The sequence below is a fragment of the Myxocyprinus asiaticus genome, chromosome 20 (assembly GCF_019703515.2).
Source record: "Myxocyprinus asiaticus isolate MX2 ecotype Aquarium Trade chromosome 20, UBuf_Myxa_2, whole genome shotgun sequence".
Taxonomy (NCBI): Eukaryota; Metazoa; Chordata; class Actinopteri; order Cypriniformes; family Catostomidae; genus Myxocyprinus; species Myxocyprinus asiaticus.
In genome coordinates, this window is record NC_059363.1 from 32,367,341 (window position 1) to 32,392,526 (window position 25,186).

Sequence of the window (25,186 nt, forward strand, 5' to 3'; positions counted from 1 at the left end):
ATCATTAATTTCGATTCAGGGCGTATTTGCGATAGCAAACATCACAAAAGACCATGTATCATGGGGGGGCGGGGACTAACATCAGAACAAAACAAAATAAAGGGTAGCCTCTGTCAAGCTTCTAGGAAGCTTAATTTAAAAACGTCACCTTAATTCAGTTATACTCTCCAGATTGTTTTGAACTACATTACTTCTTTCAGATGAACATTCAACTAAATCTCTTATCTTTAATATAAACACTTAAATTCAAATTGTCCTCTGAATATAAAAAATCTTTAACTATGTTGAGAAAAGCTGCAGCTTGAATCTTTCCATCATATCACTGTATCTAACATGATTATCAAATCATATACTTTTCTATATGTCTATATTTTCTATAAGACCTTCACTGCTCTTGTGTTTAGCAGACGCTTATCAAACTTAGATGTAGAGAGTGTGAGAGGGAGGGGGAATTTTTTTTTTCTCCACTCTCTCACTCTGTTCCTAATCTTTAAAAATGCAAAGCCTCAATTACAGTTGTTCCTTCTTTTCATTTTGGAATCTCACAATAATACATTTAAGTTATACTTTAACACATAGGAAAATCAAAAACAACTAATTCTCTATACAATTAAGCATTGTTTCTTTTATATTTAGATATCAAGACTTTGCAGGGTTTGATTTAAGATTATGCTCAATTTTATCCTCAAAATTTCCAAAGTAAGGATCAATTTCATCTTTATTTTTTTATAATTTTTTTTGGTAGTTAAAAATCACTTCTTTTGACTTAACCCTTACATCTGAACTGAAGCTTTTCTTATTTCCTTCATTTTTCTCAAGCTTCATCTTAAAATCTCTTAAAAAAAACTTGAAGAGTTTAAATTCTTCTGGAATTTTACCAAACTTCATTCCATAATAAAGAGATAAATTATCATAAATACTGTAACATAAACATCAAGTCAACATATAATGTTGACATTTTGGATCCCATAAACTGGACCAGACAGAACATACAACACAACAGACACATGAATGTGAAGTTTTCACATTTAAGGTTTGCTTTTCATACTCAAGTTACAAGATAGAATTTGGTCTTGAGAAATTGTTTTTTCCATTTTTTTCACTAGTTTCTCTTTTAAGTCTTTCAGTTACACTGATGGGTGGTTTTTGATGGAGCACATATCTGTTGGTTCTTTCAACAGGATAAAGACATGCACTGTAATTTTCATGAGCCATGGTTAGAGGAATCCAGCTATGTGAGCTGAAATTACTCTCAACACATCCAGTCCTTTTTTATTCTCCTACCGGCCTTTCTGTAATATGAGGGTACTCTCTAGAAATTTGGGGAGTGACCGAGCCAATAGGTCACCGTGTTATTGCTGTCCAAACGATAACATTTCTGTTTGCCATAAGACTCTAAAAAAGATTGATATAGTGAAGGATTTAGTTTTAGACCCTCTTGGATATCTGACCCATGATGGACAGCTATCTAAAACCTCACAGTCCCAATTCGCTGTAAATGCATGAAGTCGACCCGTCCAAAGAGAAATTTGAATCCACATGAGAAATGATAATGCAACAATGATTACCAGCACAAGTGAGAGAGGGATGACCAATCAGATAAAAGCCCATATCACTTTCAGCCTACTTTCTATACGAACCTCTTCTTGCAGAATTAGCAACTTCAGTAAGTCTTCTGGGTCAGCCATCTGTATCGACAAGAGACTGGTTCCAGAATCAGATTAGTAAAACACCCAAATACAAACACATGAATGCATTTTAACATTCAAGTCTAACTTATGAAGTACGGTAGTTGTTTGGTTGTGACCTTTCTCGATGGGTTTCACCTGTGACCAATGTCTCAAATCAAATCAATCAAATCAAATCACTTTATTGTCCACACTGTACTTAGTATTTATTGTCAATAACACCTGGTAAGGCTCATCAAAATTTTAGACCTAGAGGAGAGAACATTTCTTGCTGAATCATCACAGTGTCTCCTACTTCAGGAAGGGCTGGCATGTTTACTTGCTCTTTATTATCTTTGTCAGCTTGACACTGACACTAATCCTAGTGTCTTTTCAGGCAGTCATCTAAAGCTCTTAAATAATTTTGAAGAGCATCTTCCAGTTGACTTGACGGTCCCTCATGCTGTAATGGAGCATCCCAAGGGAGACACATGTATCTGCCAGTCATTATCTCAAAAGGACTGATTTGAGTCATTTTGTTTGGGCTGGCTCTCATGCTAAAAAGAATCATGGGCATTGGCCGAGTGCCATCCCCTCCTTTTTTGCTGATCAAAGAATAAGCACATGTAGCTAAAAATTTGTGTTTTTCTTAAACTTTCTTTGTTTGTAACCAATCAAGTTGCTGATCAATTTTCCAATCGGAATTGAAACCCGGTCGACCATCTTTTTGATGAGCTCAGAAAACTTTTTAGATGTCAAAGCTTCAGAACAGAGCTGTTTACAGCATTTGCCCTGTTCTGTTTCACCGTTTGAGCTATCATTGCTACTCATTTTTGAGGACATTTCTGGTTCACAATTTCAACCCAAAGGAAATGGCCACAATAGCAGTATTTCAGTTAATAGTGAAGATTTAACAGAAAAGAGCTTAACTTCTGCACATTGAATTTTGCAAAGAACCTCTTATGACATTGGCCCTCTGGTCAGATCAAATTAGGGCCAAATTTACTTCAGGACAGATCTCAGTGTACCCCTTATCAGCTGTTCCTAAATCTTTTAATTTGTATTTATTCTGGTAGCAGCTAGGATAGGAAAGCCCTCATCTCTGACTGTCTGACCACTAAAGAGAGAGGTGTCGTGACTGCGACTGTATAGGACTTCCGCACTGTCTAAACAGGGATCCACGCTCCTATTCGAGTATAAAAACTTTACTAAAACCCATTGTGAGCTCTCAGTGTGTAACTGATATCCCACATATTTATGGAACAATTTACGTTATAACCAGAGGTCCGCACCTCATCTTGGTACCGTTTGCCAGAATCCACTGACCTAAGCCTGTACCTCAACAAGGGTGCAGCCTGCCACACTCAACCTCTTACATTTTTCCCACCAGATAACCCTAAGAATTAAATCTACCTACCTTATCTGTTTGTTGATCAGGGGTTGCACCGAAAATCCGCGCGCATCCTCCACCGTAAAGCTGAAGGGGAATACAGCTTGGGCCCGTAGACCAGTAGACTTGGAATGAAGACCAGGAGTCGAGGTTTCAATCAATTAGTTGAAGTTTTTACTGAATAAAGTTGTTTGCAAAATCAAATGGCAGAAGTCAGCAGTACAAAAGCCTCTGAGTTTGTAATTTTGCATGGGTTTCTCCTGTCTACGAACTCAGAAGCTTTTGTACTGCTGACTTCTGCCATTTGATTTTGCAAACAACTTTATTCAGAAAAAACTTCAACTAATTGATCGACTCCTGGTCTTTATTCCAAGCCTACTGGTCTACGGGGCCCAAGCTGTATTCCCCTACAGTATAACGACAGTGGACCCTTCCCAGCCACTCCAGCACCGGACACAATGGGGAAAAACTATTGGTGTAGATTTTTGCAGATAACCGATAGTTCCAGAAATCTGTTATCAGTGCCGATTAATACCAAAACTGATATATCGGTCAACCTCTATTGTAGTACTTTTGAAGAAGAAATATTTGCAAATAAGAAATGCAGAAGAAATGCAGATTTACTGCCCTCAGCAGCTTGTTACCATGATGAGATGATTTCATATTTTAACTGAACAGATTCTTGCAAAAGGTGTGTACACAGACTTTTTAAATAAGATATTTTATGAATTCATTATTTTTATGAAAATACCACTAATAACAACAAAACTCATATTGTGTATTTTTGAGTTTAACTCTCATATCAACTTTAGTTTAACTATCAACTATCATATCATATTGATAAAGTGACTTTAACTATTATATCAACAGCCATCCAGTAATTACTCTGATTTTAGACTCACGAGCCTTAAGTACACATAACAAATAGTTCTTGGTTCATTTTAGCATGGTGTACCATCTGCATCCGCAGAAGAATACATTTTCGAGAACTGTTAACGGAACTGATTGTCATTAAAAATGATTTGGTTCTGGTCGTTTTTTTAAAATAGAACCAGTTCTGAAAAAGAACCGATTTTCGGTTCCCAACCCTAGCTCTGAATGCACAGAGAAATTCCATTTTCACAGTTTGTGCTTATATAGATAATCGGCTTTTTGATATATCAATAAATGATTATATCAGCACAGACCTAGCTGGAAATGCCTGTTTCATCAATTTGGCTGGTCTGAAATTTTTTTAATGTTGATTTGAGGATTGAGAGTGAGAGTGTTTTTTTTGGTCAGTGTTATGAGTCTCATGAGGACCATATTTGTTTGTTGTGTATGATTTGTGCTGTTGTGCGGCAGGTGCTTTACCTCTGAGGGGTCTGAAAGTGAAAGTGTTCAGGCAGGACTCCAAAACCCAGTGGTTGTCTGGAGTCATCACACACCACGACCAGAACAAGAGAACCATGGCTGTCATGACTGACCAGGTGAGAGCACATACACACACACTCGCATCTATATACGCCGATCAGCCACAACATTAAAACCACCTACCTAATATTGTGTAGGTCCCCCTCGTGCTGCTAAAACAGCACCAACCCGCATCTCAGTATAGCATTCTGAGATTGTATTCTTCTCACCACAATTGTACAGAGCGGTTATCTGAGTTACTGTAGACTTCATCAGTTCAAACCAGTCTGGCCATTCTCTGTTGTCCTCTCTCATCAACAAGACATTTCCGTCCACAGAACTGCCCCTCACTGGCTGGTTTTTGTTTTTGGCACCATTCTGAGTAAATTCTAGAGAATGGTGTGTGTGAAAATCCCAGGAGATCAGCAGTTACAGAAATACTCAAACCAGCCCGTCTGGAACCAACAATCATCCATGCGATTATCTAATCAGCCAATAGTGTGGCAGCATTGCAGTGCATATAATCCTGCAGATACGGGTCAGGAGCTTCAGTTAATGTTCACGTCAACCATCAGAATGGGGGAAAAATGTGATCTCAGTGATTTGGAGTGTGGCATGATTGTTGATGCCAGATGGGCTGGTTCTGTGGACGGAAATGCCTTGTTGATGAGAGAAGTCAACAGAGAATGGCCAGACTGGTTCTAACTGACAGAGTCTACGGTAACTCAGATAACAGCTCTGTACAATTGTGGTGAGAAGAATATCATCTCTGAATGCAATTCTGAGATGCGGGTTGGCACTGTTTTGGCGGCACGAGGGGGACCTACAGAATATTAGGCAGGTGGTTTTAATGTTGTGGCTGATATGTAGAGTGTAGAGTGGCATAATGGAAAAATATGTTAAAAGAATATTAAATTGCTTTGCAGTTTTATGAACTTGTTTTTTAATTTTCAAAGGTCCGAGAGATTGTCAGTGTCGATCCATTGCTGGTTCAGATGACGTTACTAGATGATATCTCACACTCTGCACTGAAGGGAGAAAACTCAAAACGCAAATCTCATATCACCAAGATCAAAAGGATTGTGCTTGTGAGTAAAGACATTCATTTGTGTCTGTGTGTGTGTGTGTGTGTGTGTGTGTGTGTGTGTGTGTGTGTGTGGGCAGGTTTAAGTGGTTTACGAGGACTTTTTTTTAGGTTACAAACTGGTAATTACAAGGGCCTTATGCTATAAATGTGGTTTATGAGGATATTTCTAGTGTCCCCATAAATCAAATCACTTAAAGAACATACTAAACTATGTTATAATGCAGAAAGTTTTTTGTGAGGGTTAGGTTTAAGGGTAGGGTTAGGGTTAGGGAATAGAATCTATAGTATGTACAGTATAAAAATCATTATGTCTATGGAGAGTCCTCATAATGATAGCTGCACCAACATGTGTGTGTGTTTGTGCGCGCACGTGTGTGTGTGTACAAGATATACTAGACAGCTTCTCTTTACTGTATTTTTGAAATCTGCTTCCAGGGCACAGGAAACAGATCAAGCAACACTACAGCAAATGACCAGGTAGAGACTGCAACACACATGCAAATGGACATGATCTGTTGTATCTTCTAGTTTAAAAACACATTCTCTCTCTCTCTCCTGCTAAAGGTGTGCAGTTCCAGGCCAGTGCAGCAACAGTTAGAACTGTGCAAACAGAACTGCAGCATTGAAGAGGATGAAAAAGATGAGATGAAGGAGAAAAAGAGAACTGATGAAGGGAGAGGAGGTGAGCTGCAGCTGTGGCTAATGATCATGATGATATTAAGAGCTCCCCCTGTGTTAAATTACATTTAGCTGGATTCAGATTTATAGCATTAGCTTGTTACAGTGCTGATTTCTGCCATGTACTTTAAAGTATAAAAAATTAAGCAATATCACGAGTAAGAGTGCTGTTGAATTGAATACAGCCGCAGGCTGAGTAAAACAGCAGTACAACAGCATGATTACAAGTAACAGTAATATTGCTGCTAGAAAACAGTTCTATAAACAAGAAGTTTATATCAAGAAAGATTACATTTTAGACATACAAGTTATTTTTTCTATTTTTCCCCACTAACAAATATAGTTCTAAAAGAAGCAAATCATCTGGAATGCAGCAAACAGACAAGAGAAGTAAAGCATCCCAGTGTCGTTATACAAAACTGTTATACTAAATATCAGCACTCTTGGAACACAAATTGTTCAATCACACTAGAGATCTGATCATAGTAGAGCTAACTGTTGTGTAATCTGCAATAAACTCTTTTTTCAACTTTTTATTAATTTCTTCATTGGTCTCTGTTTGTATTTCTAGATTCCTCCAAATCTAAAAACAGCCACAGTGAGCGAAAAAGGAGGAAAGAAGAGGAGGAAAAAGATGAAAAGGAGAGGAGTAGATGTGGATTGAAAAGGTTGAAAGCAGGCAGCATGTCCGAACTGTCTGAAAACAGCGATTCTGAAAATTCCAGCTGCAGAGTGCAAGATTCATCCTCGGATTCAGGATCAAAGAGACAGCTGAAACAGCGTTACATTTCAAAGAGGCAATTGGACTGTGAGACTCAACCCTCCCACAAATGCGGTGAACCTTCACCCAACCAATTGAGAGATAGTGAGGGTCAGAAATCTGGCAAAACTACTCAGTCCCATTCCCCTAGTGCATCTTGCAACAGTGCTTTCAAAAACACTGAGGCAGCAGAGTGTGCTGCCAGATTTAGTGGCAAAGCAGAGGAGAGAAGTGATGTAGGGATATCAGAAATAGAGGACAGGAGTGAGGGGGCGTCTCGGGAGGACTCTGAGGCCGTGTCGGCGCTGCTGGCATCCCAAGCGAGCGAGCAGCTGGTCTCCATGGAGACCACATGTGTGCTATTACACACATCACCTGTGGAGTGTGAAGGTGCAGAGGTTCAGCAGGAAATGTCGATGTGTGATCCGGAGGTCAGAGGGTCAGAGTTCACTCATGCAGAGGCTAGGGGGTCGGAGTTTAGCCAATCAGAGGTCAGGAGGTCAGAATTGGCCCATTCAGAGGCAATTACACCCAGCAGTGACTCCACAGTCTCTGTAGAAGAGGAGCCTAGAGGAGTGCCGCCTCGCTCGCCCATCATAACTTACAACAAAAAGGAGGTGGATATGGATTCTAAACCGAATTGTTCTCCAGGAACGATGAACACAGAATATGGACCTGTAATTTCCTTGGAAACTAACCACAAGCCCAGTGTGCACCCCAGTCCTTGCCCCTCTCCGGAGTGCATATCAAAACCTCAGACTGTATGTGAGTCATCTAGACAGAAACAGAGTACATCCCTAGAAATGGGCATATTGAAGGGGGGATCTCCTGTGGCTGAATCTGCCATGGATAGAACTCCTACCAGCTTAAAAACAGCTCCCAATCATAAATTGACCTGCTCCACAGCTCCAGTCCTGACCCAGTCCCCTTCTCCAACCCCAACTCGATCCAGAACACCAACACATTCTCCCCATACACCTAATTGCACTCCCACCCCAGACAAGTCCACCAAAAGCCCCCTCATTGTGGACAGAAAGGAGCCCTTCACCGTCTATAGAGACCCTGCACTAGTGAGGGTGGAGCTGGAGACCCACCCCACCTACAGCCAGCCTCCTCACACTCCCCCAAACCCCAAACACCACCTGAAGACCCCATCTCCTTCCTCCAGCTCTCCAAGTCTGACCCCTTCCTCCTCCCATAGCAGGCTACTAAGTTCCTCCCCTCACCCTGCACACATTTCTCCAATTCCTCTCCATTCCCAGCCTCCACTCTGCTCCCTCAGCATGCCTCATTCAACCATCCCTCACCCACACCTCCTCCCATCCCTCCTGTCTTCACTCTCCCCATCTGCCACACTCCTGGCCGGCCACCCTCATATCAGAGCTCTGGGGCTTCCCCACCATCCTCTGACCCTTCCGGGCAACCCATCTCTTCTGGGCCAGACTTCCAGCTCAGCTTCTCTGGCACCCCTTGGCCTTTATCCCCTCCTCTGGCCCTCTTTCCCCAATGGAACCCACAGCTATGCTGGACTAGGCCTGCCAGCATCCAAATGGACACACCCAGATGCAGCTGGTATCTCTGACAGCAGCGTGAGGAGGGTGAGTGTCCTCACGTCACACTTCTATCATGCACATGTTAAACCAAATACATCAGGAAGCCCTAATAATGTATGCCAGATTCTGGAGTCAGTCAGGATTTAAAGCTTGGGCATCAAAGACAGTTGGAGGAACATCAACAAGTGCAACTATTTTGTGGATTTTACTGTCAACATGAGATCAAAATGTATGCTATTTTCTTTCTTAAATTATGTTCGTGGACATTTATGCATGATTCATCAGTGCAAATTATTTTTGTCGTAATCAGAATGTGTTTGAAAAGTGCTTGTCTTCATAATCTTTCAGCAAAATGTGGTGACACGTTCCGAGATATTATCGTTAACAAAACTAAAACAAAGGCTAAATGAATAAATAAAATGAAAGCAAAAATTCATTACTAAGAAATGGACCAAAATGAAACTAAATTGAAAGGACAAATTAAAAAAAATTATATATTAAAATAACAAAATTAAAAACTCAAATAATCCTGTTTGCTTCGCCTCTGAAACGACTTTCCCTATTGCCGTCATATCTCATATTTTTAAACCCCTCCCCACTAACCACCTGTCCTTTGTGTTCAGGTCTGTCTCCATTCTGGTATATAATGCCCACTTTTCATTATCCAATCAATTCCTGATGAATAAAATCAAGTCCTATCTTCCTTTTTTTTTCTCATTGAATATCGTTTCACTCGGAAATATGTCAAATCATGGAAGTTAAATGAGCAAACGCTCTTTCTTGTTGACTTTGTTGGTAACATGCTTGTTATGATGTTTTGTTATTGCTTACAGTATGTTGTAATGTAGACAATGTGTAGTTATTATGGTACTTATGAGCTCATAGCTAAACCTCAGTTTAACAGGCAGGCTTCTTTACCCGAGCGGAGCGTTTCCCCTGAGGTATGCATACTGGAAAAGACATCTCCTTGAGCTGAAACTGCTATGGGCATAGTGGGTATTATCCTAAGAGGTATTATCCTGAGAGATACAGAGTCTTGAGTCTTGTGTTATGGTATTAAGGATGTATATTGCAGTTGTTTGAATTGTGATTGGATTCAATGTTGAATTAAGAATAGAGACAGAGGATGGACATGAAGACTAGAGAACAAGAAAATGAAAAATAAAGCTTTAGCGTGGGATGAAGTGAGTGATGAAGTTAAGGAAAGCCATGTAGGCCGTAGACTTTCTGCTGTTTTACTCATGTGAAACCAGGGCACACTTGAGTCATCTGTTACTCACTGTTTGTCTTAATGTGTATTATGCATATAAACAAGAGGATGTTTGTTTGTGTATGTGTGTGTGTGTGTGTATAAATACCCTTCTCTTGTGTGGAAACGGTGCATGTTTAATTTCTTTATATGTATTTTTTTTTTTTTTTATCTCCTTGAGGTTTGATGTTCTTTGATAGAATGTGATTTTTCTCTAGAAGCAAAACAGGCTTGCTCAATGAACTTGAGTGAAACTCGTGTGTGTGTGTGTGTGTGTGTGTGTGTGTGTGTGTGTGTGTGCGTGCGTGTGGGCGTGGGCGTGGGCGTGTTTGGGTGATTTACGAGGAAAATCTCTTAGGTTACAAACTGGTAATTACAAGGGTATTATGCTATAAAAGTGGTTTATGATAGCTGCACCAACATGTGTGTGTGTGTGTTTGTGCATGTGTTTGTCTGTGTGGTAACAGGACACCCCATGCCCTTGGCTTCCTCAGCCCACCCCTGTGACGAGTGCAGACAGTCAAGGGTTGCAACATGCGCTGCCTGTGCGACCCTCCAGTGCTGACCCTCAGAGAATGTCCAGGACCTCTCAACCTTGCACACCCTCCTCCAAAACCACAGAGTAATGTTCCAGCTTATTCCTGCGCTTCACACACTTCTTTTACGTTATTTCATTGTTTTACCTGTAATTACATAATTTATACTACAGCATTGTTGAATTCTTGATTCTAATTGATTGACAGACATTCCAAGGTGTTATTATTTTTTATAACTGCACAGATATAGTTCCAGATTTGTTGACCGCATTACCATTCCTAATCAACTCGCCATGTTCTTTCCAAACTAGTAACAGTGGCTTGGGCTGTTTTAATCAAGATGCTTTATAAGTGACGGAAGTAGTTCTACACACATTTTAGGGGAAAAAACCTCAAAAATATCATAAATGTCATAGATAAACAAATTACATGGGCATATACATGTGGTAACCATGGCATAAGCAGAATAATTTATCACCATGGCTCTGCATACTTATTAATCCTTACTTATCAAACATTCCGAGCAATGATGTTGATCTTCACAACAAGCTCTTCCACATTCAAACCTGCTGTTCTTGTTTCTAGAGAGTTTGACAGAAGAAGAGTCACAGCGAGTCCAAGCTCCATCCACACTCACTTCAAGTCCGAGCAGGAGCATGTCCGGGCAGCAGCGGGGAAAACCGGACAGACTTACTGCCCAGTTGCCCTTGAGTCGCCCTCGAGTCGAACCAAGCAGCCAATTGTTGTTTATGATCTCACAGGTGAGAAGCCAAACCGCTACCAGGAAGAAAACCGACGCATTCTTCAGGAGAGCATTGAGGTGGCACCGTACACTGCTAAACTGGGCTCTAATAGGGAGTCACGATATTCTAGAAGCCCCACATCCACCCTTCCTTCCAAGGAGCGGGAGAGAGAGATGGAGAGGGAGAGAGAAACAGAGCAAGACAGAGAGCTAGAAGTGCCTGCATTCAGACACACTCTTCCTCCCCGACCGCAGTCAGCCCACCCAACTCCCACCCTTACACAGAGCAGCTACTACACCTCTCTTTCCAACACTGTGGAGAACAAACCTCCACAGCGCAGAGCACCAGCCAGTAAAGAACTCTACGAGACACTTAGTGCCAGCAACACCGTTGCGTCTGCCATGACTTCATCCAGCTTACAGAGCTCCATCAGGGCCAGACCTCCGCCTCTTGTTATACAGCACCACAAGAAAGAGGAGGGTCTCCTGGGTAAGATCACAGAGCAACTGGCTCATAAAGCTTCCACAATGGAACAACTGGAGGTAGCAGCTTTGGAGAGAACGGGGTCAGGCTCTTCTCTCATTTCAGTCTCCTCTTCCTCCCGCAATGTGCCTTTACTCCACCGAGCCCCGATTTTTCACCCTCCAGCACCTCCTATCGTGGTTTCTAAAGACTCTGAACATGGTAGATTGTCCCCGCCCACCCTCACACCCATTCAGCCAATGAGCTTGTCTGATAAAAGTCAGAAGCAGCAGAGACCGCCCACCCTGTTGCCTGAACTCAGACATACTGCTGTAGATGGGAAAAGGCCTGTTCCAGATAAAGTAACAGTGGCATCACATGCTTATGATACTCAGCGGGGTGGAGTTTTGCACAGTCGTGAGAGAGGGGCTGTTGGGCACACAACAAATGGTGGTGTTGTCAGACCACAAACAGCCACTGCATCAGTTATTGTTCGACCAACAAGCCACACGCACACAACAATCAATTACACAGTCTCCAACAGTTCAGTTTCACAGATGCATTGTGGTCACATGAGACCTTTGGAAAGTTTGTCCAACCCACACTCTAAGAATGGTAGTGTTCAGCATAAAAGAGGAGTCCTCTGGACCCCTCTGGATACTGTTCACCCCATCAACATGGCGGCCCCAAAAGCGGATCTCAATACTCCCATAAACATGAAAACTACTCCTATTAATACAGCTCAACCAAGTCACAGAGTGACGCACCTATTAACAAATATGGACACCACACACTCTAGAGTAGATCTAATCACCAACAACTGCAAGAGAAGAGACGGTGGGGCTGTTCAGCCAAAGACAGAGCCTTCTCCCACTTCCTTTTGCTCTTCTAGGGACTTTCCTCATCTAAAGAAACACAGAGCTGGACTGGCTGCTGTCGAATCCAGACATAACACACATACAATTCAGCCTCAACACACTATGAATTCTTCAAACGCTACGAATCATATCTCACACCCCTCTAACAGTAGGTATGGCACTTACATTTCACTCAGTACACACACAGTGTGTTCTGCCCATGCTCTGGAATCTGAGAAAGTGTCTGTATTCAACCCCAGTCCTTCTAAATGTCCCAGTGTAGCATCAGGGATGGCCAACCCTGAACCCCTAACCAAACAAAGCTTGCTCACCAAGGAGCAGCCATCTGCCTCGGCCCTCAGCAACCAATCAGCTCAATCAAGTCAGAACAACTATCATAAACTGAAAAAAGCCTGGTTGACACGCCATTCTGAGCAAGACAGAGACAGTACAACCTCCCAAATAGCAGACGGCACTAAGACATCTGTAACTCAGACCAACATAACAAGCACCTCTGAGCCAATCAAACAGGAAGTAAATGGACTGCTGGATAGTTTGTCCGGTCAGGAGGACAAAGATTCTGCACTAGACAGCAGAAAGTCCAAAATACTGGACAGGAAGTGTGGTTCAGAGGAGAAGAAGCCTACTCAAGTAAACAGGAAATCAGAGGACCGAAAATCTAATGGTAATGCTACAAGTACCAGTACAGAAGACAAAAAATCAGTCATAGCATATGAGAAACCAGTGATGGCAGGCAAGAAGTCTTCCTTGGAGGATGTCAAACCTGTCTTGGACAGAAATGGCAAGGTGGAGGGCAAGGAGTCCTCCCTTGTGGACAAAAAGTCTAATGGAAAAAGATCAACCTTGGTGCATATAAAGGCTGAGGAGAAACGGGGGGAGAAACGGCCATTAGAGTCCAGCGGTGAAAACGAGGGTGGAGGAGACTCAGGCAATGAAAGCGAGAGCGGTGGATCAGGACAGAAGTTAAAATGGCAGTCCAAGCTCTCTTTTAAAATAAAGCAGAATGACCAAGAGAAGAAGAATGTGGAGAATAAAGGAGAGGAGGAGGAAGAAGAGGAGGAAAGCAAACCGAACGGAACATTGCAAAGTCCAAAAGACAAGACTCAACAGAGAGTGTCGAACAGTAGTGAGTGTTTCTACCATGTTTAAAGTGTGCATGCATGTGTATGTTTAATCCCAAAGAAAGATGTTCCTAATTAGAACATCAAGATTTTGTCATTGGTAATAAAAAGAAAAATCTCCCATAGAGACCCCTAACAGTAGAGTTCCAGAAGTTCCTTTCAGTACAGACCTACTAAGAGCTCAGAGTTTAAGTGATAGTAGACGCTTCTTAAGAAAATATTAGTGTAATTTTGACTTATTTTTTTAAATGGTAAGTATAATTGTCAAATTTACAGTTAAAGTCCTATATTACCAACAATACTGAAGCGAGATCCACCAACCAGAGAAGTCGTTGTTACCTCCATGAACAGAATCACATCTGTGTGAACAGAATCACAACAATCAGGCTCAACAGTGACTACCCACTGCTAAAGCATTGCAATTGTTGTAATCACATCAGTCTCTCTACACTCTTAATCAACTTGAATAAGGCATGCAAGGATACATGGATTTAAAATACGATACGATACAAATGACATTTATTTTAAATCTTAAATGTCACATTGGCAACAAAAAGCAGAGCTCTTTAATAAAGTAACTTGAACAACAGCACTGCATTTTTCAACAAATTGTCATGAGAAAATTTACATGCTCACACAATGTTGTTCTTGAGAAAAATGAGTTATTCATACCTTAATGTACTTAAACCCCCTGTGAGCAAGCCAAAGGTGACTGTGGCAAGAAAAGAAAAAAACCTTCATTCAAGGTTAGTTAATGGAGAGAAAAAACCTTGAGAGGAATCAGTTCAGCTTGGGGAGCAAGTGGTTTAAACAAAAAAAAGAGTTCGACACTCATAGAATTTTGTCTATTATCCAGATTTCACGTTGCATGTAAACCAGTGTTCTTACCAGCTTATCCAGTGTGTGCAAGTGTGCTCATACCTGTTTACGTTTTGAAATAAAAAGTAGACAATAAGTCTCATGTACACGTGGGTCTCTTACGTTGTTGATTTTGTGAATAAGCTGGTTTTTGAAAGTTGTCAGCTTCTTGTTGTGCATGTAAACACTCAACTTGGAGAGTCTGTCTGTTAAGGATAACTTGCTGCTGTTTTACCCTTGTGTTTTTTGAAAGTTCCACTGATTTACACAGTGATGTCGACCTAAGTGAAACGACATAATTGGGGTAGTTGCACTGGGACATGACACTCTTGTTTGGCAAATTCGACCAGATGTAATGCTTCAAATTACTTTTTGTCATTGATGTTCTAGCTCTCAACTTGTCTATCTAGTCTAGCAAGCAAATTCATTGCTCTGTTCTCCAGTGAGTGTTGCCGCTCCAGGGGGAAGGCTGTATTTCACCATGCTCAGTGTTGCATTGCTTGTCTGTTTTCTTCTTAGCCCTATTAGCACTACTAATTATGCATTTATTTATGTATTGAACAATAGGCCTTCATACACGCATCGAATCATTAGCATCGTATCAAACCATACAAAACGATTAGATTATTTTTTACATCCCTAATTTGAATATGTAGTTAGAAACTTCACATTTATGGTATTTTATACTTAATGATGACATATGTAGTCAGTAGTTACGTGCTGTTTCGATTATGTCATTTCCAGTTCTTCATTTTGTACATAAAAGACATTAAGTACACAGTCATATACTGTACATTTTCAAATACTTTGTTGCTTCTCATCGCATGTAATGTAATGTGATTCATCTCAGCTGAAATGTCTGTAGAGAAAATGAATGGGGAAAATACTTTTCAAAATTAGGCAGTCACTGTTACATTCTTTGGCAGCAATGTTTATGCAAGCTCAGAGTGGCTGTCTGAACAGTTACACAAAATGTGTGTCTTTGCCAGAATGTAATTAAGAAAAACTCAGTTTAACCTTGATGATCAAAAGTGGAAATGAAGACAATGGTAATTCACAGCATGCATATTGAAGGTGATGCTGAGAACACAGATGTACTCAAGTCCACTATGTGTTTTCTTTGTCAGATGGCATCCCTCGTTCTGTGCTGAAAGACTGGCGGAAAGTGAGGAAGCTCAAGCAAACTGGAGAAGCTTTCTTACAGGACGACTCATGTGCTGAGATCGGCTCCAACGTGCAGAAGTGCCGAGAGTGTCGCTTGGATCGCAAGCGTAAAGCTGAGGAGCCTGCCATCTCACCCGTATTTTGCCGATTTTACTACTTCCGTCGGTTCGTTTTTTTACGCTCTTAGCTAGTGTTTCAGATTACTCTTCGACATACGTAAACTTCCCAGTGATGCACAACATCATCTTTATTTAGACCTGAGCTTGGCTTAATTTTGTTTTGCAATATAAGTCTCATGCTGTATGGCCTAGCCACACTTCAAGACTAATATCTGCATTTCGTTTTATTGACAGCATCAATCAAGGGAAACTGTTTTGGTCAGTAGAAGTTATGCATAGGTATAGTTGATGCATTATATCACAATTTGAGGTTAAAATTAATAGATTTTTATTTAAGGGAAATATAAGGGAAAGTGTAAACTTTAGACACTGAAGTTTAAAAACTCTCTTAGTTTTTTCACCATTTTTAATCACCTTTTTAACTTAACTAATTCATTTTAAATGGTCCTGAGGTGTGGAAAAAATTTTTTTTAAAGTACAAATATTCCATGTATTCAATTAATATGGTCATTAAAACTGCATGCGTATCAATCTTAAAAGCATGATCAAAATGCTGTTTAAAATCAATTTAGATTTAATATTGCATGTCACACTGCAGGATCTGTCAACTTCCCAAGTATTTCATGTCACATTTACACTAGCAAATTCCTACCCCTTTTTCTTTTAGTTTGTCGTACAGTAAGAACGGCGTCGTCCGTGTGGATGGGTTTTCGGTGTCCGAGCAGACAGATGAGGAGGCGGTTACAGTATGGACGGGCAGCTCAGAGGACGAGAAGGACAAGAAGAGGAAACAGATGAACCTTGAGATGTCCAAATATGTCCTCTCACTCATTGGAGACAAGTTCTGCCAGCTCGTAAAGACTGAGAACACTGCTGTCACCTGGGTCAAAAAAGACAGTACGTTTGAGTGTGTGTTTGTGGAACGAAAGATACACACTCTATTATTCCTTGTCAATTCATCTTTTTCACCTTTCCCTGTTTTCTCTCTCTCTCTAGCTCAAGTCATGTGGAAACGAGCTGTGAGGGGTGTGAGGGAGATGTGTGATTCGTGTGAGGCCACTCTTTTCAACATGCACTGGGCATGTCATAAATGTGGCTTTGTGGTGTGCATGGACTGCTACAAAGCCCGTGAGAAGAAAAAAGCCAAAGGCGAGTTGCACCCTGCAAAAACATCACATATTTTTCCATGTGCTTTTTGATCTGCTGTAAAATTAACTTAGCTAGTAAAGCTGGTCAACCAGCATTGTCTTTCTGACAGGGGTCTCACAGTCACAGTCATATCAGGGAATTTTAAAATTGTGATTTCCAATTCAAAAAATTCATGGAAGTTTCAGTAGTGAATTTATATGTTTATAGATTAGCTCAGCTATAAAATATCTCATCTGCTGGAAATTGCTTTTTTTTAGCACCTCTTAGTAGCCCTTAATAGCCTCTAATCAAGAATGTTAACCTAGTTAAAAAAGAGCCAGGTGGAGACACCAATACACCAGCATTCAAAATGCAAAATATTTGCACAGGACTTTTGCCTGTCACTTTCTGCGTGCTTTGTACATTTTCTTATTTTGCTTTCTTAGATAAGGAGCTGTACGCTTGGGTCCGGTGTGTGAAAAATCAGCCCCATGACATAAAGAACCTAATGCCGACTCAGATTGTCCCAGAAACAGGTAAGCATCATAGTAAAGTATGTTTGTGTGTTTATGCGTGCATATCTAAATATTGCATCATGTTCTCTTTCACTCTTGACTGTGAACCTGATAGTAAAATTAGTGCAATGTCATCTCTCCATAAGTGTTGGCGGACATGCAGAGCTCTGTGCACTCGATGAGAGAAACATTTGGAATCTCTTTCCACTGTCCCTGCACTGACAACAAAACCCTGAATCCCAGCACGGCCACTACCAACGGACTCTCACCAGTAAAACTTCACATCATTTTTTTGGCATGATTTTCTTTATTTTACTGGAAGTCTCATTACTTTGTGTAGATGCATGTGAAGCTGTATACACTGCAAAATATCTAAACATCCTCCAAACAAGATAAATTTACTTGAGAAGCAAACTGTATAAGATATCAAGACTTGTTCAAAGAGTTTATTGATCACATTGCCAAATTGTTTATCTGTAGCACTTGCCATAGATGTGGCTGTCTTGTCGGGCACTTCTCACACACCTTACAGTCTAGCTGATCCCACAAAAGCTCAATGGGGTTAAGATCCATAACACTCTTTTCCATTATCTGTGTTTCTTTGCCCACTCTAACCTTTTCTTTTTCTGTTTCTGTTTCAAAAGTGGCTTTTTCTTTGCAATTCTTCCCATAAGGCCTGCACCCCTGAGTCTTCTCTTTGCTGTTGTACATGAAACTGGTGTTGAGCGGGTAGAATTCAATGAAGCTGTCAGCTGAGGACATGTGAGGCGTCTATTTCTCAAACTAGAGACTCTGTGGCTATCACCCCTGGAGTTTGCTAGTTCGAATCCCAGGGCATGCTGAGTGACTCCAGTCAGGTCTTCTAAGCAACCAAATTGGCCCGGTAGCTAGGGAGGGTAGAGTCACATGCGGTAACCTCCTCGTGGTCGCTATAATGTGGTTCGCTCTTGGTGGGGCACGTGGGGAGTTGAGCGCAGATGCTGCGGTGGGTGGCGTGAAGCCTCCACACGCGCTATGTCTCCGTGGCAACGCGCTCAACAAGCCACGAGACAAGATGCGCGGGTTGATGGTCTCAGACGCGGAGGCAACTGGGATTCATCCTCCGCCACCCGGATTGAGGCGAATCACTACGCGACCACGAGGACTTAAAAGCGCACTGGGAATTCGGCATTCCAAATTGGGTGAAAAAGGAAAAAAATAAAAAAATAAAAAAATACTGGAGACTATGATGTACTTATCCTCTTGTTTAGTTGTACATCTGGCCTTCCATATCTCTTTCTGTCCTTGTTAGAGTTAGTTGTCCTTTGTCTTTGAAGACTTTATAGTGTACACCTTTGTATGAAATCTTCAGTTTCTTGGCAATTTCAAGCGTAGTATAGCCTTCATTCCTCAAAACAATGATTTACTGACGAGTTTCTAGAGAAAGCTGATTTTTTTTTGCCATTTTTGACCTAATATTGACCTTAAGACATGCCAGTCTATTGCATACTGTAGCAACTCAAAAACAAACACAAAGACAATGTTAAGCTTCATTTAATGAACCAAATAGCTTTCAACTGTGTTTGATATAATGGCAAGTGATTTTCTAGTACCAAATTAGCAAGTTAGCTTGATTACTCAAGGATAAGGTGTTGGAGTGATGGCTGTTGGAAATGGGGCCTGTCTAGATTTGATCAAAAATGACTTTTTTCAAATAGTGATGGTCCTGTTTTTTACATCAGAAAAGTCCTGACTATACTTTGTGATCAGTTGAATGCCACTTTGGTGAATTAATGTACCAATTTCCTTCCGAAACAGCAAAATCTGTGCATTATTCCAAACTTTTGGCCACCAGTGTGTGTATATATCCACACACACGATCAGCCACAACATTAAAACCATCTGCCTAATATTGTGTAGGTCCCCCTCATGCCGTCAAAACAGCACCAACCCACATCTCAGAATACCATTCTGAGATGATATTCTTCTCACCACAATTGTACAGAGTGGTTATCATTTCCATCCACAGAACTGCCCCTCACTGGATGTTTTTTGTTTTTGGCACTATTCCCTTTACACTCTAGAGACTGTTGTGTGTGAAAATCCCAGGAGATCAGCAGTTACAGAAATACTCAAACCAGCCCATCTGGCACCAACAATCATCCATGCGATTATCTAATTCGCCAATCATGTGGCAGCAGTGCACTGCATAAAATCATGCAGTTACGGGTCAGGAACTTCAGTTAATTTTCACATCAACCATCAGAATGGGGAAAAAATGTGATCTCAGTGATTTGGACCATGGCATGATTGTTGGTGCCAGATGGGCTGGTTTGAGAATTTCTGTAACTGCTGATCTCCTGGGATTTTCATGCACAACAGTCTCTAGAGTGTAAAGGGAATGGTGCCAGAAATAAAAAACATCCAGTGAGGAGCAGTTCTGTGGACGGAAATGTCTTGTTGATGAGAGAGGTCAACAGAGAATGGCCAGACTGTTGCGAACTGACAAAGTCTACGGTAACTCAGATAACCACTCTGTACAATTGTGGTGAGAAGAATACAATCTCAGAATGCTATACTGAGATGCGGGTTGGCGCTGTTTTGGCGGCAGGAGGGGGACCTTCACAATATTAGGCAGGTGATTTTAATGTTGTGGCTGATCGGTGTATATATACAGCTCTGTAAAAAATTAAGAGACCACTACAAAATTATCAGTTTCTCTGGATTTACTATTTATAGATTATTATAGATCCTCCACCAAATTTCACAGTGGGTGCTTGTGATCAAGAGGAAGATGGTTGGACACAAGCCATCAAACAAAGCCGAGCTGCTTGAATTTTTGCACCAGGAGTGGCATAAACTCACTCAACAGCAATGTGAAAGACTGGTAGAGAGCATCCCAAGACGCATGAAAGCACTGACCGAAAAACAGGGTTATTCCACCAAATATTGATTTCTGAACTCTTCCTAAGTTAAAACATTGGTGTTGTGTTTTTTAAAAATGAATATTTATTCAAGGTGTGAAAGCACTGCAACTTTTTTGTTATTTTGATCAGTTGTCATTTTCTGCAAATAAAAAAATGACAATATTTTTATTTTGAATTTGGAAGAAATGTTGTCAGTACTTTATAGAATAAAAACAAAATGTCATTTTACTCAAACACATACCTATAAATAGTCAATCCTGAGTAACTGATAATTTTGCAGTGGTCTCTTAATTTGTTTATATATATATATATATATATATATATATATATATATATATATATATATATATATAGTAAATATTTTTATTGAACATTATGTGAACAAGTTTTTATTGTGATAACAGCTTTCAGACAGAGACCAGAGTGACCAGAAGAGCCGACAGACCCCAGATAAACAAAAGGATGGACAACACACCACACTGAGATTGCACACTGAGAGAAAAGGTGAGGTCCATTCAGCACATACTGTACATGCACTGCAACTTACAGCATCTCCTTATAGGGACAATACGATAACACAACAACTTTCTAACCATCCATGACAAACTATCAACGGAATGACATTTTATTATTTGCTTGGTTTCTATTTCTTTCATGCTGAGCGACCCTGCCTATGGTTAAATCTCATTGGTCCAAAATCTCGCTCCACGTAGTTTGGACATTGTATCAAATGTGCTCTGATTGGCTGGGATTTTGTCACTTTGCGGCAGCATTTCATTATTACTGAAGACAAATTACTTGTTGCTGGAACTTGTTAGGACACTGTTCTGACAAATTCTGTGTATTTTCTGGAGTTAACAAATTAAACCCTCTCTCTTGAGAGTATTGATTTTGATTTAATATGTTGTGATATGCTGTTTATCTGAGTGACTCCATCTGTAAATATCCTCCAGAGAAGGCAGAGGGTGATGGTGTGGAAGCTCACAACAAGAAGTCCTCCAGTCCAGAACAAGGATCAACACTGCGTGACCTTTTGACATCCACAGCTGGGAGGCTATGTCTTGGGTCCTCTGGAGGCGCCTTTGCTCCAGTTTACGACTCATCTGAACAGGTTTGAAATATACATACTCACACAATTTACAGAATACCAGTAAAAACTGCCACTGATTTAAAGAAATTTAGCCTGTTGATAAATAGACTTCTCATAGCCAGACCTTTGGTGGCAAAAGTTATGGTCCATGTTGCTTATTCTGGTCTAGAACTGGCCACTTGACATGTAAAGTGATCAATCATAGTTTGTTTTGTAACTATAAGACATTTACAGACAGTAATAAATTTAAGTAACAGTGCAGGAAGTTTCCGCAAGTGATTGTACAGAAACACACACAAAAAGAAATTATGGAAAAAGACTGTAAGTACAGTAGAGTACAAAAAATAAGTGCAGACTATTTCACTTACATAAGAAAACTAAGCAGAATAAACAGTTCTGTTTGTGGATATCTATTTTAATTTCTACTAAAAAACTCTGAATGTCTTTATATAATTTGTTGCCACTAATCTTGCAAACTTTCTTATTTAATCAACAGGACTTCGTTTCAAGGCAACCTGATATAAAAAGCCCTTAAAGAGTTTGTTCACCTGAAAATGAAAATTCTCTCAGTATTTACTCACCCTCATGATATCCCAGGTGTGTATGACTTTTTCTCCACCAGAACACATTTGAAGAAAAATAGAAAAATATCTTTGCTCAGAAGGTCCTTAAAATGCAAGTGGATGGAGATTTCTCTTTTGAAGCTCCAAAAATCACAGACAGTCAGCATAAACGTCATCCATACAACTCCAGCGGTTAAATTAATGTCTTCAAAAGTGATACAGTCACTTTTGGTGTGAAAAAATATCAGTATTTAAGTACTTTTAAACTATGATCAAAAAGCTTAATTAGAGGGTGGAGATCATGCGGTCGGTCATGTGACGGATTCAGTTTGGCATGTTACGGACATAATCTCATGTTCTCCACTCGGTTGAGACATCCAGGATAAGCACACAAACACACCATTGTGAGTAAAGAAGCAGATAAATACAGATATAAACCAAAACCAACAAAGCTACTGGACAGCGCTGCTCTTCCGGCTGTGACTCACGTGCGTCAGTTCTCGCGTGTTTCAAAACAGTTAAAAAAAAGTACTTAAATATTTATCTTTTTCGTACCAAATGTGAATCTGTCACTTTAGAAGACATTAATTTAACTGCTGGAATCGTATGGATGACGTTTATGCTGACTGTATGTGAAGAGAAATCGCCATCCCCTTGCATGTTAAGGACCTACTGAGCTGAGATATTTTTCTATTTTTCTTCAAATGTGTTCTGGTGAAGAAAGAAAGTCATACACACCTGGGATATCATGAGGGTGAGTAAATAATGAGAGAATTTTCATTTTTGGGTGAACTATCCCTTTAATCGTGGACATTATATCAAGCCAGCCAATCAGATTAGAGCTTACTAAATCTAGAAACTATTTTCTATTAATATGTGCAGTTTGGACCAGATGGTCTGTTGGAATGCCATCGCAGCCTGAGACTAGTTGATAACTAAGCTATCACTTGCTTATTTGCTGTATCAATGTTTAATTCTTTAGGCAGCCCAAAACACTCGCGTACCCAACATCCTGGATGACATCATCGCTTCTGTAGTAGAAAAAAAGATTCCTGCTACAAAGACAGCCAGGATGGGGCTGAATCAGGATTTGCTGCCAGAGGAGGAGGCGGGGCAGCTACCAGAGGGGGTGGAGTTTGATGAAAGCCCACTGGCTGATCCCCACACCATTGTTCCTCACGATTGGCTAGGAAACCATCGGCTGCTTTGGCTGAAAGATCACCGTCACCTAGGCAACCAAAGACTGTTCAAAGCTAACTGGACACAAGAGCAGGTTTGTATTGCTCATGCAAGTGTAGTATTAACTATATCTCTGCAGAGAGTAAGTGAGAGTGAAGTCATTTACAAGTGAAATAACCATGAAACTTCCTTGATACTTCCTGAATTATAACATAGGATGAAAACCCCTTGGGATTTCATTACCTGAAATTAATTTTCCGGCAGCTTTACTAAGTAAAGGGGACACTGAGTGTAATCATTGCTGTGTGAATATTTTTTTATTCAGTTACAGTTCAAAGTCATTTACTGTGCAGTCAGCTTCCTGTAATTATTTATTTATTTCATTCATTAATGCCTGGAGTTCCCATAGACAATATTGTTTGGTGTTTAATATTTCATTATTGTTTTGTTATTATAAGGCATTTTACAGCTGTAGAAACCAGCTAGTTACAGCAGTTTAGGGCTTGCATTTTAAGATGTCTGTCAATTCTATAAATTATGTGGAAAATGTTTAAACATTGTTCTAAAGCTGAAGTTGTTGTGATCTCTCTTTAGCCAGTACTTGTGTCCGGATTGCATAAGATTTTGAATGCTAGCCTGTGGAAGCCTGAGCACTTCAGCCGTGAGTTCTCCAATCTTCACAGTGACCTCTACAACTGCCGTGACGGGAGCATTACAAACTCCAAGGTCAAGGATTTCTGGGATGGTTTTGAGGACGTTTCAAGTGAGTGATCCAGTTAAGCATGGCTGTGCTCATGTCTGAGATGCAGTTTGACCTTTACTCTTACTCTGTAGCCTAAGTAGACATAATGATGACCCTTTGTGCATCAGGTACTAATGTCTCGGGTGATCCCAAGTGTTCAGGCAAGACACATTGTTTATACCTCGTAATATCCATCTGAAATGCATCTCCTTCGACCACTTGAGTTAGGATTTCAAAGGGAGGGACTCTGATTTCATGACTGCATTCATCACTCACTATGTCAGTGTGTTAAGCATGATGATAAAGCGCCAAAAATGAAAAAAAAAATAAATAAATAAATTTGAGAAAAATTGCTGCACTCAACCAGATAAACTTGAAATGTAATTTAAGTACAAAGTGACATTTAAAATTGAATTTTGAGCAGAATGTAGTCACATGCGTTTTCAACCATGTCTGAATGTGGTTTGAGTGATCGTACGACAAATCGGTGGATTTTGACCTTAGCGCTATCCACTTGTTATGACTTTTCTGGATAAAGATATTAATGGCTTGTGTAAACAGGGCCAGTGTCATTTATGTGCATGTGTGTGTGTCCCAAAGAGAGGCCAAAATCTGCGAATGGGGAGTCAGTGGTGTACAGGCTGAAAGACTGGCCATCAGGGGAGGAGTTTCTGGCCCTAATGCCTGCCAGGTACCGCCGGCCTTGGAAACATTCAAAGCATTGTCTTTCACACCTCACCAGGATTTGCATAGAATACAACTTTGTGCTTCTAAAACATCCTGAATTTGAATAAACTCTCACCGCTTTTTTAATACACCTCTATCAAGCTTGAACCTCAGGAACTCAGTTATTTTTATTTCTGTTTTCTTTACTCAGTTCAGATTATGTAGTCTGTTTATCTTATTTAGTAATCATGTCTAGCTGTCTCACATATGACAGTTACGCCTGTGAAATTAAGGATGCACTTCCACCTGACAAAATATTTTTATACCCAAAAGATTTTCTCATCATTTACTCACCCTCATGCCATCCAAGATGTGTATGACTTTCTTTCTTCTGCTAAACACAAAGATTTTTAGAAGAATATATCAGCTCTGTAAGTCCATAAGATGCAAGTGAATGGTGACCAGAACTCAGAAGGTCAGAATATCAAGTCATATTTATTTGTATAGCGCTTTTCACAACACACATCGTTTCAAAGCAGCTTTACAGAAAATCATGCTTTAACAGAAAATTAAACTGTAATATCTATAAAGTGTTAGAGTCATCATTGTGTAGTTTGATTAAATATGATTTTAAATTGTGTATAAAAATAAATAATTAAATAATAATTGTATTTAGAAACCAGTGAACAAGCCGAAGGCAACTGTGTCAAGGAACACAAAACTCCATAAGATGTTGGTTA

General features: G+C 40.3%; 1 protein-coding gene across 2 annotated transcripts in view; it reads left to right on the forward strand.

Annotated features, from left to right (window-relative positions):
• The window catches only part of jmjd1ca (jumonji domain containing 1Ca), a 100,981-nt gene that overhangs the window by 63,581 nt on the left and 12,214 nt on the right, over nucleotides 1-25,186 (forward strand). Inside the window, exons 5-21 of one of the 2 annotated variants that reach the window (XM_051646753.1) lie at nucleotides 4,402-4,526; nucleotides 5,406-5,537; nucleotides 5,972-6,013; nucleotides 6,101-6,218; nucleotides 6,786-8,572; nucleotides 10,244-10,398; nucleotides 10,898-13,521; nucleotides 15,502-15,703; nucleotides 16,325-16,554; nucleotides 16,654-16,806; nucleotides 17,232-17,321; nucleotides 17,447-17,571; nucleotides 20,611-20,710; nucleotides 21,160-21,317; nucleotides 22,842-23,132; nucleotides 23,633-23,801; nucleotides 24,381-24,471. In XM_051646753.1, the coding sequence (XP_051502713.1) occupies nucleotides 4,402-4,526; nucleotides 5,406-5,537; nucleotides 5,972-6,013; nucleotides 6,101-6,218; nucleotides 6,786-8,572; nucleotides 10,244-10,398; nucleotides 10,898-13,521; nucleotides 15,502-15,703; nucleotides 16,325-16,554; nucleotides 16,654-16,806; nucleotides 17,232-17,321; nucleotides 17,447-17,571; nucleotides 20,611-20,710; nucleotides 21,160-21,317; nucleotides 22,842-23,132; nucleotides 23,633-23,801; nucleotides 24,381-24,471 (6,592 nt within the window). Of the gene's footprint in view, nucleotides 1-4,401; nucleotides 4,527-5,405; nucleotides 5,538-5,971; nucleotides 6,014-6,100; nucleotides 6,219-6,557; nucleotides 6,605-6,785; nucleotides 8,573-10,243; nucleotides 10,399-10,897; nucleotides 13,522-15,501; nucleotides 15,704-16,324; nucleotides 16,555-16,653; nucleotides 16,807-17,231; nucleotides 17,322-17,446; nucleotides 17,572-20,610; nucleotides 20,711-21,159; nucleotides 21,318-22,841; nucleotides 23,133-23,632; nucleotides 23,802-24,380; nucleotides 24,472-25,186 lie in introns of those variants that run through there. The other variant, XM_051646754.1, reaches the window with a different exon arrangement.